At 40.8% G+C, this 15,828-nt stretch overlaps 1 protein-coding gene across 2 annotated transcripts; it reads right to left on the bottom strand.

The window, feature by feature from the left end:
* Window positions 1–4,582: 4,582 nt before the first annotated feature.
* Window positions 4,583–15,822, bottom strand: Rbm24 (RNA binding motif protein 24). Of its 2 annotated transcripts, none has more exons than XM_005403407.1 (4): window positions 15,598–15,822; window positions 14,447–14,570; window positions 13,165–13,219; window positions 4,583–6,765 (listed from the first exon to the last, which is right to left on the bottom strand). In XM_005403407.1, the coding sequence occupies exons 1-4, from the start codon at window positions 15,763–15,765 to the stop codon at window positions 6,402–6,404; spliced, it is 711 nt and encodes a 236-aa protein (XP_005403464.1). In that variant the 5' UTR covers window positions 15,766–15,822; the 3' UTR covers window positions 4,583–6,401. The 2 variants fall into 2 exon arrangements, with proteins under 2 accessions (XP_005403464.1, XP_005403465.1); XM_005403408.2 differs by lacking the exon at window positions 15,598–15,822 and adding an exon at window positions 15,012–15,573.
* Between the last annotated feature and the right edge of the window lie 6 nt (window positions 15,823–15,828).

A 15,828-nucleotide genomic window follows, 5' to 3' on the forward strand; every position in this document is an offset into this window, starting at 1 on the left:
TCTGCAAAGACAGGCGGCAGAGTCAGGAATATTGAAGAAGCGAGAAGTTCTTACCTGGGTGGGACTGGCAGATGAATACTGTCTAAAGGCAGAGCTCGCTGGGCCCAGTGCACAGGCTATAATCCAGCACTGTAGGAGGCTGAGGGCAGGAGAGGAAAAAGTTCAGGCCCAGCTTGGTCAACTTAGCTACGTCGTGAGACACCATCTCAAAACCAAACCAACAGACAAAACCAAAAAAAAATCTAAGGATGTAGCTCAGGCCTCGGGTTCAATCCCCAGTACCACCAAAAATGAATGAATAAATAACATTAAAATATAGCTACAACACAACTTTTTACTTGGCAAAAGTGTGATTTTTCTCTTTAAAATTCAATTTGGAAGTGAGTTTCAGATATGTGCCCTTTCACAAATGCATTATCTGAACTATTAAGTAAAAGGAAATAATGATTTGTACTCAATCTATGCTCTAATGTAACTGGAACTACCTCTAAGCGTGGCAGAATGGTCAACAATATACACCCTCCGATCCACTTAAAATATAATAATAGCCTGGTGGTGGCGTATTGGTCATTTAAAAAGCAATGATATTCGTCATCTGGGAGGCAAGTGACTGGACAGGGGACTTCAACCTTGAAGAAGCTGGTTAAGAGTGGTCAAATACTGTATAATAAGATAGAACTAATTTCTAAGTATAAATATATTTCATTTTTATCCAAACATTTTAAAGGACTTATGCACACATTGTCTCATTTCTTTCTAATTATAATTCCTTACCTTGGACATTCCAATAGGAATATGAAAAATGCTCAACATCAATAATGCTCAGGGAAATGCAAACCAAAAGCAGAATGAGAGATCGCCTTCTCTCACATGTGCTATTATCAAAAAGACAAAAATGAAAAGCTGGTAAGGGCATAAAGAAAAGGGATCTCTTCTACACTGTGGTGGAAATGTGAATTATTGCAGTTATTATGGACTACAGTATGGGGTTCCACAAGGAATTTAACTAAATCAGTATGTCAAAGAAGCTTCTGAACTTCTGTATTTATTTCAACACTACTCACAACAGCAAGATATGGGATCAACTTATGTCTATCAACAGATGAATAGATTTTAAACATGTAGAGATGTACACACTAGAACATGAATCAGTCAGGGAAAAGAATGGAATCCTGTCACTTACAACTGGTGAATGAACCTCGAGGACATTATTTTAAGTGAAATAAGGTACAGGACAAATAGCACATGCTCTTACTCACCCGTGGAGTCTAAAATAAATGATCTTACAGAAGTGCAGAGTAGAACGGTGGTTGTATTCACTTCAAGGGCTAGGTGGTTGGTAGGGAGGGTAGCTGGGGAGAGATTGGTATAAAGTTACAGTAACGGGAGAAATGAGTTCTGATGTTCTATTGCACAGCGGGGTGAGTATGGCTAACAACGATGCACTGTACATTTCTAAATAGCCAGAGGAGAGGATTGTGAATGTTCTTACCGCACAGAAATGATAATGGCTTATTTGATCATTACATAGTGTATATGTGTAAAAGGCATCGTGCAGTACACCAGGAATATGTGCAATTCTTACATCAATAAAAAAAACCAAAAGCTTCAAGTCGAAATGATTTAGCTAAAAAATCACGATTGCGCTTCTAAAATTCAACACAGAAAAAAATACTCAAAATGAAATCTCTTCTGTACAAAGTGCTTAAGCAAAACAAAGTTAGAATTTCCATGGAAACAGCCTGGAACTCTTGAAGGAGAGGGGAGGACAAAAGTAAGCATGAAAATGCATTTATTTGTTTTTTTGTTCCTCTTCACCTCTGCCCCTCCAAACCTCAGGCTGTCATCTTAATGAACGCTTTCAAGCCTCAGAAGGAATTAAGAAGAACAATATTTGACAGGAGCAAGGAAAGGACTAAATATAGTTCCTCTGTGAGAGAAATATATTCCATAATCTTCCCATCTACCTCCCCTTCCCCATCTGGGTAATCACTCTCTCTCTCCATGTTACTTCTGTGCTGCTGTTACTGTACGGCAAGTTGAGCTGTTATTTCACTGAGATAGGATGACAATAACAACATGAAATACAAATTTGAGCTCTTTGGTGGGGGGGTCATTTAGTGAGATCGTTGGAATCAGTTACCAAAGTAATAACGTATATGTTACCTCAATATGCCCATTTCATTTGTTCAAATGCTTTAAGATTTCTAAAGTCTGTCGTTATCAGTTATTTCATTGTTTTAGTCCATTTCCTGTTGCTGTAGTAACACAATACCACAGACTGCACTCGTTACATGGAGAAGAGGTATATATATATATATATTTTTTTTTTGGTTTTTCTCCGGTACCGGGAACCGAACTCACGACCTTGCGCTTGCCAGGCAGGCGCTTTGCCGCTGAGCTAAATCCCCAGCCCCAAGAGGTATATTTTGGCTCATGGTCTGGCCCAAGGTTGAAGGCCCACACCCTGTGATGACCTTCTTCATGAGGTGGAGCAGAGTACCTCATGCCCAGAGACATGGACTCCACTAGACAGCTACCAAACTGGCTTGAATAGCAGACCCAGTCTTGAGATAACCCATTAATCTACTAATCCACTAATCACACGAGTGGGTTAATCCATTCATGAATGCAAAGCCTCAATTACCTCTTAAAGGTCCCAATTTTTAATATCTAACAATGGGGATTAAATTTCAGCATGCGTTCCAGAGGGGACAAACCATATGCAAATCATGGCATTTATTTCATCAATACAACCCGAGAGGTAGCTAGACAACTATGCTGGGTATTATCAACTCATATGCTACCACTTGAGAGATTTAAGATTGCTGATTTGTAGGTATGAAACCAGGACTCACCCAGCACTTGAGATCTCAAACATGTTACTCTCACTCAGTTGCTTGCTCAACCAATGAAGACTTCATGTCATGGTTTCTCTCTTCTTGATATTAAAGCTATTTGTTTAGAAATGTATGCCTTATTGTTACAAAGTAACAGTCCTGTGTCTCTAGAGCTGATAGTGCCGCTGTTACTATACACCAGGGAATACCCTCAAGAAAGGTCCAGCCAGCAGAAGGTAGAATTTTGGCTTTCCTGACAAGCTTTTCCCAGAACTGCATGACATATTTTTGAATGATAAATGCTGCCTCAAGTTCAGCAACAGATGCCTTTTTGAGGACAGAAAGTGACCTTTCATAAACTGGGAAATTAAAACATGTCTTTTGAAATAGTCATTTGTTCACTGGCTGAATTAAGTAGCTTCAAAACTATTTTACTTACCCTAGGTAATACCTTCGGGTGCAATAATACCTCTCCTTCGGGATACATTGGTATCTATTTGTCCTTTGAGAATTAAAGGCAACTAAAACTGAACCTGTTCCAGTTCTAAATGAAATGGCAATTATAAAATACAAAGTGTGACACGGAATCTGTCAGTATAGTTTTTTTTCTTGTAATTATGGAAAGTTAATGGGGAAGTTCCAGGAAAGACTTATTATGAGTTTGGGAAATACTGGAACCAAGGGATCAACAAACAGTTACCCAATAATTAGCATAACATGTATGTTTTTATATGCTCGATGTGACACTCACTTGATGTTCTAACATAGACCTTATTAGATAATATCACATCACTGTGGACAGAAAAAAAAAAATCCAAGTAGATGTGTTCCTCTTCAGTTAGTTATCACTGTGGGCATTAGTTCAACCACCAATGCACATTTGGCTTGCAGCAGGTAGTTGGTATACTTCAATATTTAAATGACCATATGATTAGGGTGTGGCAAAATGGCTGGGCAAGTGAGAATGACCTGTCAACTACAGAGACCCAGGACACAGGCACAAAAGAGCTTCCAAACCCTGCACCTGTACCAATCAGAAGATGGTATCTTCAATTCTTCTGGCACGTTTTTGATAGGACAGTCTAGATCTGACATCAGGTATATAAAGATGGTGGTTGATGGTCTCATGACTACCTGTTTCCTTCTCAGGGGCCTTCTTTGCCTACCCTTCACTGGCCTGCACTCACACTGCAGAACATATTTCTTCTCCTACATTTAACAAATGTAAAGCATCCCTACTTTGTTTTTTGTCCAATTCTTTGTTCAGGACAAGAGTCTGGAAGAGGTATCTGGAAAGGGAACAGCACCTCACAACCATGCTAATAGTTTTAGAATTATCCCCATACAATTATTCACATGATAGACATAAAAAATGTTACCAAAAGCGGGTTACAAAAAGCAATTTGCTCCACTCACATTGCTGGAAAGTTGTAGAATCTAGCTCCACACCTCAGTTTACCGGACGCCAGCGCCACTGTGCCGATCTAGATTGTGACTATAACCCATTCTTTTCATGCCATCTTAGCCTAACCAAAGTTCACTGATCTGAATAGCTCTTTAAGGTTTACCTTGAGGGATGTCCTGTCTAATCTGCTTGGTACGTAGTGGATGTTTAGTAAAGTTTACTTTAAAGAGACAAAAACCGATCACACAGGAGTTTCATGAGAGTCCTGGCTGTTGATACTAGTCAAAAGGAGAAATCACTCACTTTTACTACAGAATTAGAAACAATGCAACAGACATTTTTAAAAATTATATTTAATACAAGTGAATAGATTAGAAGATCTGAAATGTTATAAAGCAATATACACAATGAATAAATAATTTGCACAGGAGAGTCATGTCTACGTTACGTAACACTGTCTAGCATGGGAATACGTAGAGTAAATCCAGTGACGATGGAGAAAGTCCATAAAAATGCTAACCTGTCTTCCCTTGTATGAAATTGTTCAAGTATAAAAATCCAATACAGTGTAAAATAGTATTCAATTTAGTTTAAGAATAAAAATTGCAAGTATTGCAGCTTCAGAAGAAAAATGTAAAGCAGCATTTAAGAACTACACAAACTACATAAGAATAGTGTTACAGCGATGAAATACCAATAAATGAGATCTACACAAGCAAAAATCAGAGAAGGAAGCATGAAACTAGCAATGTAGCTTGTTTAAAAAAAAAAACTCAAAGACTAAAATAAACTAAAATGTGTTAATGTAAAAGTATTCTCTTATACAGTGCACAGATGAATTTAAATAAATCCAAGTCAACATCTTTAGTTGAATAGGTTAATATTTAATATGCTACATCTAGACCTACTAAATAATTTATGCCATGAGATGAATACATAATTTTACAGCGTCACATCTAAAGTTCCTTTCTTTAGAGTGCAGCATAGTAAAACTTAAAAATAAATATCTTAAATAGCATTACTATTAAGGCACGGTATAAACCACATTATCATTAACCATTGAAGAATTGTAATCTCAATAACCTTGTTGTCTCAGGTACTGTATTCACTAATAAATAGTTTTAAATAGGACTCTGAAATAGATACTAAAAAGTGTAAAATCATTTAAAAAGGGGTGGGGGGAAAATAAACATCCTTAAGACAGTTCTTAAGGGTTTAGCATCTGCAAACTTCACCTGCCTTTATTTCCAAGTCCCAAGTCGACACAATAAATAGAAAGAGAAGGCTGTTGTAGTAAATGCCTGATCCTGTTTAGAGATCAGAATTGCTGACACCAGCAGATACAAGTTTCCCAAAATTGAAACAGGATGGGGAGAGGGATTAGAATGTGACAAGCTCATCAAACAAGCACAAGTGATGTGTTCTTTCCAGAACTGTGTGTGTTATTGATTGTCTGTACAGCTGTTGCACCCATTAATTCCACATCACTTGCTCCACAGTCTCACTCATCCACAGGACAGATGAGAAAATAGCTTTGGTGCCTGTCCACCATTGTACCCACTGCCACGCTCCCAGATTGATTGTTCGATGCCCGGGTTTGAGATAGTATGGACACTACCTTCTTCCTCGACAAAGTTCTATAGGCCGTAGTGACTGCTTAAAAATGACAATCAGTGCGTTCGCCGTTTTGTTTGTAAGAAAAAAAAATATCTGCTTTTAAACGTAATTCAAGCTACATATTGCTCTCTCTGTATTCCCTGGTTCAACTAGATTCAAATAGCATTTTCTAACTTGTAAAAGGCAGTTTGCTTCCCTGATACTATGAAAAGAGCAAAAATAAAAATCCCATTACAAAAGTGAAGTTCCATTGGTGCTCCGGCTGTCATTCATTGCGGAGCAGCCTTTCCGTTTACTCAGGCTCTTTGGGATCAATTTCCAAAACTGCGCCCAGGCCCCTCATTCTCATCTCTTTTTCATCTAGGACACTACTTAGAGTATAAAAAAAATAAGAATTCTGCTTCACAATAGCATCGCTCTTTTTTTTTTTTTTTTTTTTTTAAAGCTGTTAAGTCAATGTTAACTCTCTCCTTAGCGACTAGAAATTGGAAAATTGGGAGGGAACGAGAAAACAATTCAACTTTGATTGGATGGCTGGTCTATTGCATTCGGTCTGTTTGCAGCTGCTGGGGCTGATACTGGCCAAATGCTGCGGCGGCGGCAGCTGCTGCCGCGGCTGCAGCTGCAGACCCAGGTGCAGCGGCAGTGATGGGCTGCTGGACGGCATAGCCATAGCCTCCAGCGGTGACATATCCTGCAGCAGCCGGAGAGGCCGCATAGGGGTACTGGTCATAGGCAGCAGCGGCGGCTGCGGCGGCAGCAGCTGCTGAGTATTGTGCGTATGCAGCTCCAGTGTAATCTATGTATGGCGTGGTGGAGGCCGCAGCTGCTGTGGGCTGGACATGTGGAATGACCACTCCAGGCTGCACAAAAGCCTGCGGGTAGACATAGTGGGCAGGTATCCTGTGGAGAAATGGAAGACAAAGTCAGGCAGCCATCACTTCCTATCCGTAGCACTTATTGTTCAGAGATGAGACAAACTCAAATTTAGTGGTTATTATGAACATAGGGTTGCCACAATATCTTTCTAGTGGTCCATGGAAACACTCTGGCCAAAGTCACGGAGCACCCCGAAAAGAGTTCAACCGTGAAAACAGGATGACACGCTTCTTGCTAGAATTTTCACGTAGGATTATTTAAGCCCATTGAATATTACCGGTGAAAAGTTTGGAAGATAAATCAAGGTTGGTGAGGGGTGTGCACACATAGGAAAGTTTTAATGAAATAAGTCTTTAGAAAATTTTATATGGAGTTCATATACGAAAAATAGCAAATGGAAAAATTCATAGCTGTGACTATAAGACTCGGAAGTAATACCATACGTGATCACCCACTTCTGAGGGGGTGACGGCCAGCTTGTCAGAACTACAATTTCCACAAAGTTTAGATGGCTGTTATCATGGCAACCCTACTGGAAATTGCTATGCAGACTCAGCACACATTAATCTCTCTGCAACCTCAGTCACCCTTATTAAAAATGATAATTAAAAAAAAAGAAGCAGGCGACAAAATAAAAAAAGGAGTTTAAAAGTTCACAAGTGTGGTAAACACAGCAGAATCACACTTCTCAAACGAACTGTTGTGCAGCTCACTCTGTCACAAGAGGCTAGGCTGTTGTGGGAAGCTACAAAAATGCTATTAATATTCATGGCAGTGATTCCCAGAGTTGTGCAGCACACTTTCTTTCTCTCTTTCTCTCTTATTTTTCCGTAACATCCATAAGGACACAATGGTCAACCAAACCTGTTTGACTACCAGGCACCTGAGCGTCAGCCATCTTGTTTATCTCTATGCAAGACAGACAGAAGGAGTGTTGGGGACACGGTGTGGGCCAGGGAAAAGGCAAGAACAGGGAAGACAACTAAATACTTCCAAAGTTCACAGAAACTTAACAGGCATACATTATAAATAAACATTTATTCTGCACATTGACTAACTCTTATTCTCCAGATCAACAGAAATAGATGTATTACCATATCTGTTTTAAATCTGCCCTACTAGTTAATACTTTGTAAGCATCAACTGTATGATTATGCATTATCCTGCAAAGTTCAAGAGAGAGAAACAAAACCAGGTACCTTTTAAAATTATACATTCACAGATCACATACAAGACAGACACCAATGACCTTACTTAAAAGTTAATTTGGTTAAAAAATAAGTTGTAAGATAGATGTAAAAAGAACCCCATGCATCTTAATTCTCACTGCTGCAATTCATTACTGTCCATTTATAAAACACTAACTTAAATATTTATTTTCATCTTTCTTTAAAATAGTCTCCATCAAAGCCCACTCTCTTTCTAAAAATATGACACTAGAATGCTATCAGATATCAACTATCCCGACTTATAAGAAGCAGAAGTGCAAGTAACAATCTTCAAATTCTAAAGAACTCAAAACAAGATCTCATATTTACATTTTTCAGAAGCATAGATTTTGCTTTTTCTTTCCAGAATTGTACTGAAAGCATTTATTAATGGGCATCTATGGAAAAGATAAATTTATCAGAGGGGAGTGAACTTTGACCCCAGTGATAAAAATACACTCAGTGTTACTAGAATTGTAGATCTTTCCCAGTGCCAGGAGAAACGACGTCATCAAGTGTTTCTGAGGACACTTAAGAGATGTTCTTAACTTCTTATCAGAAACCAGATGCGTGGTCATGTCCACACTCAGAACCTTGCTGCAGATCAGGTGACTGGCTCATTCTCAGCGACAGGTGTGGCTTTATTTTCACTGTCCCTGGTGCCGCCACATCCACAATGTGCAGACACGGCTAAGAGAGCCTCCTCCCCTGCCAGTTTACATGTGGTGATAGACAGCAGTGGCTGCAGCCGGGCTATTTTTGATCCTGTCATGCGACAAGGGTTTCCAGCGGGTAAAATGTCTTTATAAGGCCAAAGTAAAGCATCTATCAGCTGCAAAGGCCAGCCAGCATGAGCCTTACTGATACCGAAACATTAACCCTTGGGAGTCCTAAAGTTTCAAGGACAACACAGTGGTTGTTAGGCTCGTGTTTTTGATTAAGGGAGTTAGACAAAAAGAAGTTACACATTCTACAAACAGCCAAGACAAAATTCCCTCTCTGTCTCTCTCTCTCTCTGGGGGGTATGCATGTGAAAAAAATGCATTAACATATAGGAAGGGTTGCTTAGAGGACTCTTATCTCAGCACTTAACTTTCCATTAAGAAATAATTAGAGTTGATAGAGACAACCAATGAAAGTATAATTTTGGGGGCGCATCAGACGCCTACATGAACTTTAGCAAGGAAAAGGAAGATGTCTGGTAGGCAAATGAAAAGTCAGGGCCCTGAAGGCTTAGGGAAAAGGAGAACACAGGAGGCCACGGAAAGCCCAGTGTATCTTGGGTCAGGAAAGAAGGCCAATTGGACTAAAGGGGAGGGACTAAAGGGGAGGGCACACTTGGAACCAATCCCTGCATGAGGAGTTCTTTTGCCTGCCTACACAACCCACTGAGACACAATTTGGAATCTCTTGCTTTTTACATTTCTACCAATATCCTTTCCTGCAATTAACCACTGAGCACATATGCCTAGCACTTGCAAAAGCGCAAGAGCAAAGCCGCTATTTTGGGTCATTTTCAAAGAAAAGTTACCACATATTCTTTCTCTTCCCATCTCTTCAGGCCCTTCTGACATCTCTGTGACTTTGAAGTAACATGCTGACTTCCTCTTCCAATCTATTGAACAAAACTGCTGACAAAGTATCATCTCATTCATTTGTTCAAAGGCATTCTTGACCCATAACATGGAACCAAATGATGCGCACATTTCTTAAACCTTGGTATGTCAGGCCTTTATGCATCTGAATCTAAACTACCTCTAACGTTTCTTTTCACCTTTCCTTGAATCCAGTTCAACTGGACTCCTCAGAGTTTCCCGGGTGTGCCGCAGAATCCCAGGTCCTTGCCTTGGTTATGACAATCGGTCCCTCACCTGGTTTGCCAATCCTTACTCCACCTGGGCCTGATGAAATCCCAGCCCTTTCCCTCAGCTCTAGCGATCACTATGTGTACAGCCTTCACCAATTTGTTTCACCTTTTAGTTTCACATTTATCATATGTGAAATGGACTGAAATTATCAATCCCATTTGCTGCATATTAAATAAAATGGTCTATGGGGAAAGCCTACAATGATAAGCATACTGAATGTTCAATAAAAGAGCTCCTTGTCCTCTCTTCCCTATGAATTCTAGGACAATTTCTATTTCATGAAGAGTTCTGAAACTACTGAGCTGTAACTCTCCCTCACAGCTTTTGAGGTCAGGCAGACCATGTTTCTGAACCCAGAATCAGACTGGAACACTTACTAGTCCTGTGGTTGGAGGAAGTTAATTAAGCTTCCTGCATCTCAGATTTTTTGTTTGCTCCTTTGCTTGTTCTGCCCATGGAAAGAACAATAACAGTTCATTTTTCAAATTCTCATTGTGAGAATTAAATTATATAATTTATGTAAATCCAGTATCATGTAAATTTATGTAAATTCAGTATCATGTAGCAGATGTTGGGTAAATGTTAGTTACAGTCCCTCCTGCCCATAGTGGACGTAATAAATATCTAGCATAGGGGTATCACACCTAGCACAAAACCTAGCATGGAAATGTATACTAAGTAAATGCTTAAGTCTATGTTCAACCTGATCTAAACAGGTTCAACAACTTGTCTTCATGGATCTGTAGTCTCTCTTGTCCAAGGCTGCAGTAAGAAAATGCTGCCTTCAAGCATAAGCTACTTATACGGCATTATTCAGAAAATTTACAAGCTTCTCTCCGTCTGCCCACTGTGTTAAATCAGAAATTATTCTGGGCTAATGTTTTGTCTTTGGAGACCCAGGACACCCTGGCAGGGGGGCATTTAAGGACAGTATTAAAATAATAGTTTCATCACTAGAATTTCAAACATCAAATAAATTTAAAATTCTCAAGCTTCTTTCCAGGCCTAAAATAAGAATATTGGCATTCAAATAGAATTTAGGATCACCAGGTGTGATTTGTTGGGTACAGACTCAGAACTACAGCAGGGTTGAGAATCCCTTAAAAAAGAAAGAGAAAGCTTACATGGTCCACCTGGAATGCTATCTATTCCTAACAATTTATGAACACGGTACTAATCACCATCCTTTATAAAGACAGTTAATATTAGAAGAGATGAAAAACAAAAGCTAACTATCAAAACATGTCTGATTTAAAATTTCCATATGACACACTTTACTCTGGTGGTTCTCACTCTCCTCATGGTGCTTTCTTTTTCACGGATCTTTAAAGACAACCACATCTAGGCCAAATGTTTATACCCAGCTGTCAAGACCTTCCATTTAGTCTGGTTTCTCCATGTATGAAGTTTTTTCTCCTTCATGCCTTTGTCCATACTGTCTACACGATACTCTTCAGACACATTCAATCTTCTTTTAACCTGCCCAAGACATAACTACTGGCCTCAGTCAAGCTCAAGTCTACCTCACTCTGCTACAGCCTTGTCCAGTTCTTCCAATTCATCTATTTTCTTGCTAGTCCATTTGCTGAAATCCATTTGTAGCTAAAACCATACCAACTCAGTCAGCAGTTAGTGATCCTTGATGGGTTTGTATTTTTTGCTCCCCAAACAAATGCATAATTTCTTAATTTTGCACAGTAAAAAAAAAAAAAAATGAGCATATACAAATACCTGTCTAGACCAATGGAGTACATAGCCAGACCCCTCCACCCATCCTTTGATGGCAGTATCTAAGTTGGCTTAGATGGGGACTTATATAACTATGCATATGGGTCTTTTCTGATCATATTGGAGAAAAGATTCTTCAGCTAAAACAAGTCAGATCTGGCAGTAAGAGTAAGGTACTGTATGGCAAAGGTAAAGAAATAAGAAAGTGTTCATGGAAAATATAATTTGACTATTTTAAGTCAAATTGTTATTTTTGTTTTTTGGTCTGTTCTTGGAGACACACATGATAGAATCTATGTAGACAGATTCCAGCCTTGTAGGTTACATATGCAAATGTTTAGATCTTGAGCTAGAGCAGAAATGAGTACTGAGAATAAAATACTTTGAACAACTAAAGGAAGCTTAAATTTCTGGTATTAGGATTACAGCAACATTGATCAGGTAAAATACAGCCCAGACAGACTTTAGCACCCAGGAAAATTGCAGGTGGTGACATCCTACCCATAATATGTCTAAATGGAAAGGAATTGAGACCTCATAACAGGAAAGCTGGTAATGACAGGGTCTAGTGCTAACACAAGTATGAGCACCTGTCAGGTCTGTAAGGGAGAAGACAGTGCTATGCTACTCAAATTAAAAAAAAGAAAAAAAAAAGGAAAACAAAACTGGCTAGTGTTAATGAAGTCTGATGACAGCTGTTGAACCTTTAAATTAGAAGACCTAAAAGTGGATATACATTATAAAAGAAAGAATCCCATTCCCAGACAACTTCCCATAAAACAGAAACTTAGGACATGCAAGCAATGAATCCGTATTCTTACAGAGAGAAATCACACAATTTAGCACTCACTACAAAGATATGGTTAAATGGAAGTCACAGGCTATAGCTTAAAAAGCAGGGGGAGAAAAAAAGGCCCTTTGCTTCCCATGGCAAAGTGAAAAGTCCACACTCCTCAACACCACCACCAAAACCAAAACGCAAAGAGCCCCTTCCCCGAGGAAAAGAAAACTTTCACTACAGCTCTTTTCAATTAAGTAAAAAGCACACAGTTTAGCTATCAACACCACTTCATGACTGTAATAAATAAAATAAAGCACACGGAGGGCTATTGACTATTGTGAAAAATAAAACAACAACACCAACATCCATGCATCGTTAATCACCATCTGAGCTTGTGTGTCTGAGTCTACTGGTTACAGAGTTTAATTCCAAACAGAACTATTCCACCTCTTATCATGGTATCCTTCTCATCAGTTAGCTTAACTGTATACGAGCCCTGTCAGGTTAGAAAGAGATAAATACAATTGAGTCAAGTTGAACAGCAGTAATGACGACGGGACACAGTAGTCTGGTACACAAGTCATACCTGGTATTTTTGTTTTGTTTTGTTAATCATAAGCTCAACATTTGTCTGGTTTGGAGGCTGCATACTTGGGTCAGATAACTTGACTCATCTAAAAATATTTATAGTCTTTGAATTAAAAATACACAAACATATATAAATATGTATCACCAGGAACATTTTGTGACATGTTGATCTTGTCTGTATATGACAAAGAGGCAGATGAACAAATGATAGCCATATTGACACTTCAGAGGGCCTGATGAATTGACTTACCCGAAGGGTCTCTGTATAAGGGCTGGATGAAGTTGCTGAACACCAAAGGCAAAACCTAGCAATAAAACATAACACATTCTCCGTTTGTGTATAGTTAATTACTTACTACACTTACATGTAAAATGTGATCCTAACTTTTGATTTAAAAAGGGAAGCATCCTCTTGTGATACTTTAGAGAATATATATGTGTATATATTTTAAAAGTTATTTTTGTCAATGCTATCATTGATATGGAATAAAGTTTTTAACAGACTACAAATGGAAACTTAAAAAGAAAAAACACCCAAAGTTCAGTTGACAGATACAGAATAAGACCATAGAAAAATTAGAGCAGAGAAAAATGCTCATGAAGTGAAACCAAAGACAACAAGACTTGACAATGAAGTTATATGTCACAAATACTCCTACAGTTCTCAACCGGGATCCACTAGAAAGTCTGTAATTTGGAGAATTTTGACATGCTTTGGACACTGCTTTGGAAAATGATGGGTTTTATGGTTTACAGTATTAAAATTAATGAAAACAAGTTCCTCTTGCTTGCCCAAGGAAATAATTCACTCTATAGTCAACTCTCGATTATTTGCGCTAATGCAAAACTCAGTGTGACAAATAATCCGACAGGTCATGTCTTCACAGGAAAAATGCTGCTGCCCACCTTTGGCATCTAATAGTTCATGACTTCAAGTAGGCTATTTCTCATCTCTAAGTTAGCATAAATTTTAAACCTCTGGACCACAAGTAGGTGATGTCACTCCATTTTCTTGGCTAGTATTCTGCCAGCCTATGGGAAAGCTTTACCACCCGGATACCACCCCCACCCTATGCCTCCCTGGGGTCAGTGTTTAAGTCAGATTGCCTTCTCTGAACACCGCGCAACTGGTGACAAAAGCAGAGACTGCACTAAGCACGGAGGTGCACTAGTTGCAGATGACAAATTGGGCCCATATAATCCCCACAATTCACATTTTTAACTACAAGTGGCTAGCTAAAAATTGGAAAGTTGAGAGCAGACTACAAATGCATACCATACAGGAAACAAGCTCTTGTATCTTGCCAAATTATCCAGACCCTAAGATCTTTTTTTGAACACAGATACATTTCAAGTCCTGAAAGGAGTATTTTATCTTTCATCTTTAATGCCTCAGCAGGATAATCAGCCACGAAAGTTTGCCAAACACATCTATAGATTCTCAGGAAGCCAGCATCTTCTGGATCAGTGAAAGTCTCTACTTCTAAGTGGTGGGATTTGGGGAGGGGAAGAGGGAGACAGACATTTCTCACCTGGTTGCATGATCCTTGGCTTTGCTCCTAAGTATGCCAGATTCACATTGGCCTTTCTGCCGTCAATGATGGGGTTGGGATCCTTGCAGGCCCTTTCAGCCGCAGCCCGATCAGCCATGGTGACCTTAGCAACACACACACACACACATAGACAAACACACAAAGCTCTAAATTAACCCCGGAAAGAAACTCAAATGGCCCTGCAGAAGTCATGCTAGAGAAACAGATCAAACTTTTTGTTTCTTTCTTTCTCTTTTTTCCTTCTTTCATTCTTTTTCTGGATCTTACTCCTCAACCCCTCGCCCCCGTTAAAAAAGAAAAGAAGAAATGGAGAAACCCTCCACCCGAACCCTAACTCCTGTGTGCTGGTAGGGCCTAGCAGAAATTTTGGAAGCCTGGGTTCTTAGAACTCCTGTAGATCCTCCGGCCTCCACCTGCACCCCCACCCCTACCCCGCAGGTCCCTAAGCGGCCGACTGTTTGTTTTAAACAAAGTTCAGCCTCACATCTGCCCTACGGTCCCAACCACCGTAAACACTACCCAACGACAATAGCTATTGTCCTACTCTGGGGGCACCCTGCTCTTCGGCAGCTGAATTTGCGCGTTTAAATCTCCAGGGAGCTAACAGTGCTGTCTCGGTTCAGCAAAGGATTATTTTTTTTTTTTAAGAACCCCCCTTTGCAATTAAAAAGGCGGGGGTGTGACTTGAGGGAACGAACCCCACACCTCACCGTGTGTCCCCTCCCTATCCCAGGCGAAACGCCAGAAGACACAAGCGTTTTTACAAAGCAACGGCGCGCCTAACAACCGGCCTCAACCCAGGATTGCAATCGCGGGGCTACGGCCCCTCCCTCGCGGCCCGCCGCACCCCAAATCCGGCGATGCTCACGGTCCTCTCCTTCCACCCCTGCCCCGCCCGGGCCCCGACCCAGCCCCGCGCGGAGTCCCCGCGGAACCCGGCCCTCCCTCCCCGCGCGCCTCCGCGCGCGAAGTTTCAGCTCAGCGCGGGGCGAAGGGGCAGCGCCGCTCCGGGTCCCGCCGAGCCGAGCCCCTGGCCACAGCTGCGACCCCTGGCCGAGCGCCACTCGGCGCCTCCCCGCCCGGCTCTTTGTCGCCACGGCCCCCCCACCGCCCCAAGCCGTGCAACTTACAAATCCATAGCCCCGGGACTTGCCCGTCTGCCGGTCGGTGATGACCACCGCCTCCTCGATCTCGCCGAAGACCTCGAAGTACTTGCGCAGGCTGGCGTCGGTGGTGTGGTAGGGCAGCCCCCCCACGAAGATCTTGGTGTACGTCGTGTCCTTCTGCGTCGTGTGCATCTTCGCGCCCGCCCCGCGGCTCGGGCTCCGGCTCCGGCTCCGGCTGCGGCTCGGCCCGCGGCT

The sequence above is a fragment of the Chinchilla lanigera genome, unplaced genomic scaffold, assembly GCF_000276665.1.
Source record: "Chinchilla lanigera isolate Chin_1 unplaced genomic scaffold, ChiLan1.0 scaffold00082, whole genome shotgun sequence".
In the NCBI taxonomy this organism is placed as follows: domain Eukaryota; kingdom Metazoa; phylum Chordata; class Mammalia; order Rodentia; family Chinchillidae; genus Chinchilla; species Chinchilla lanigera.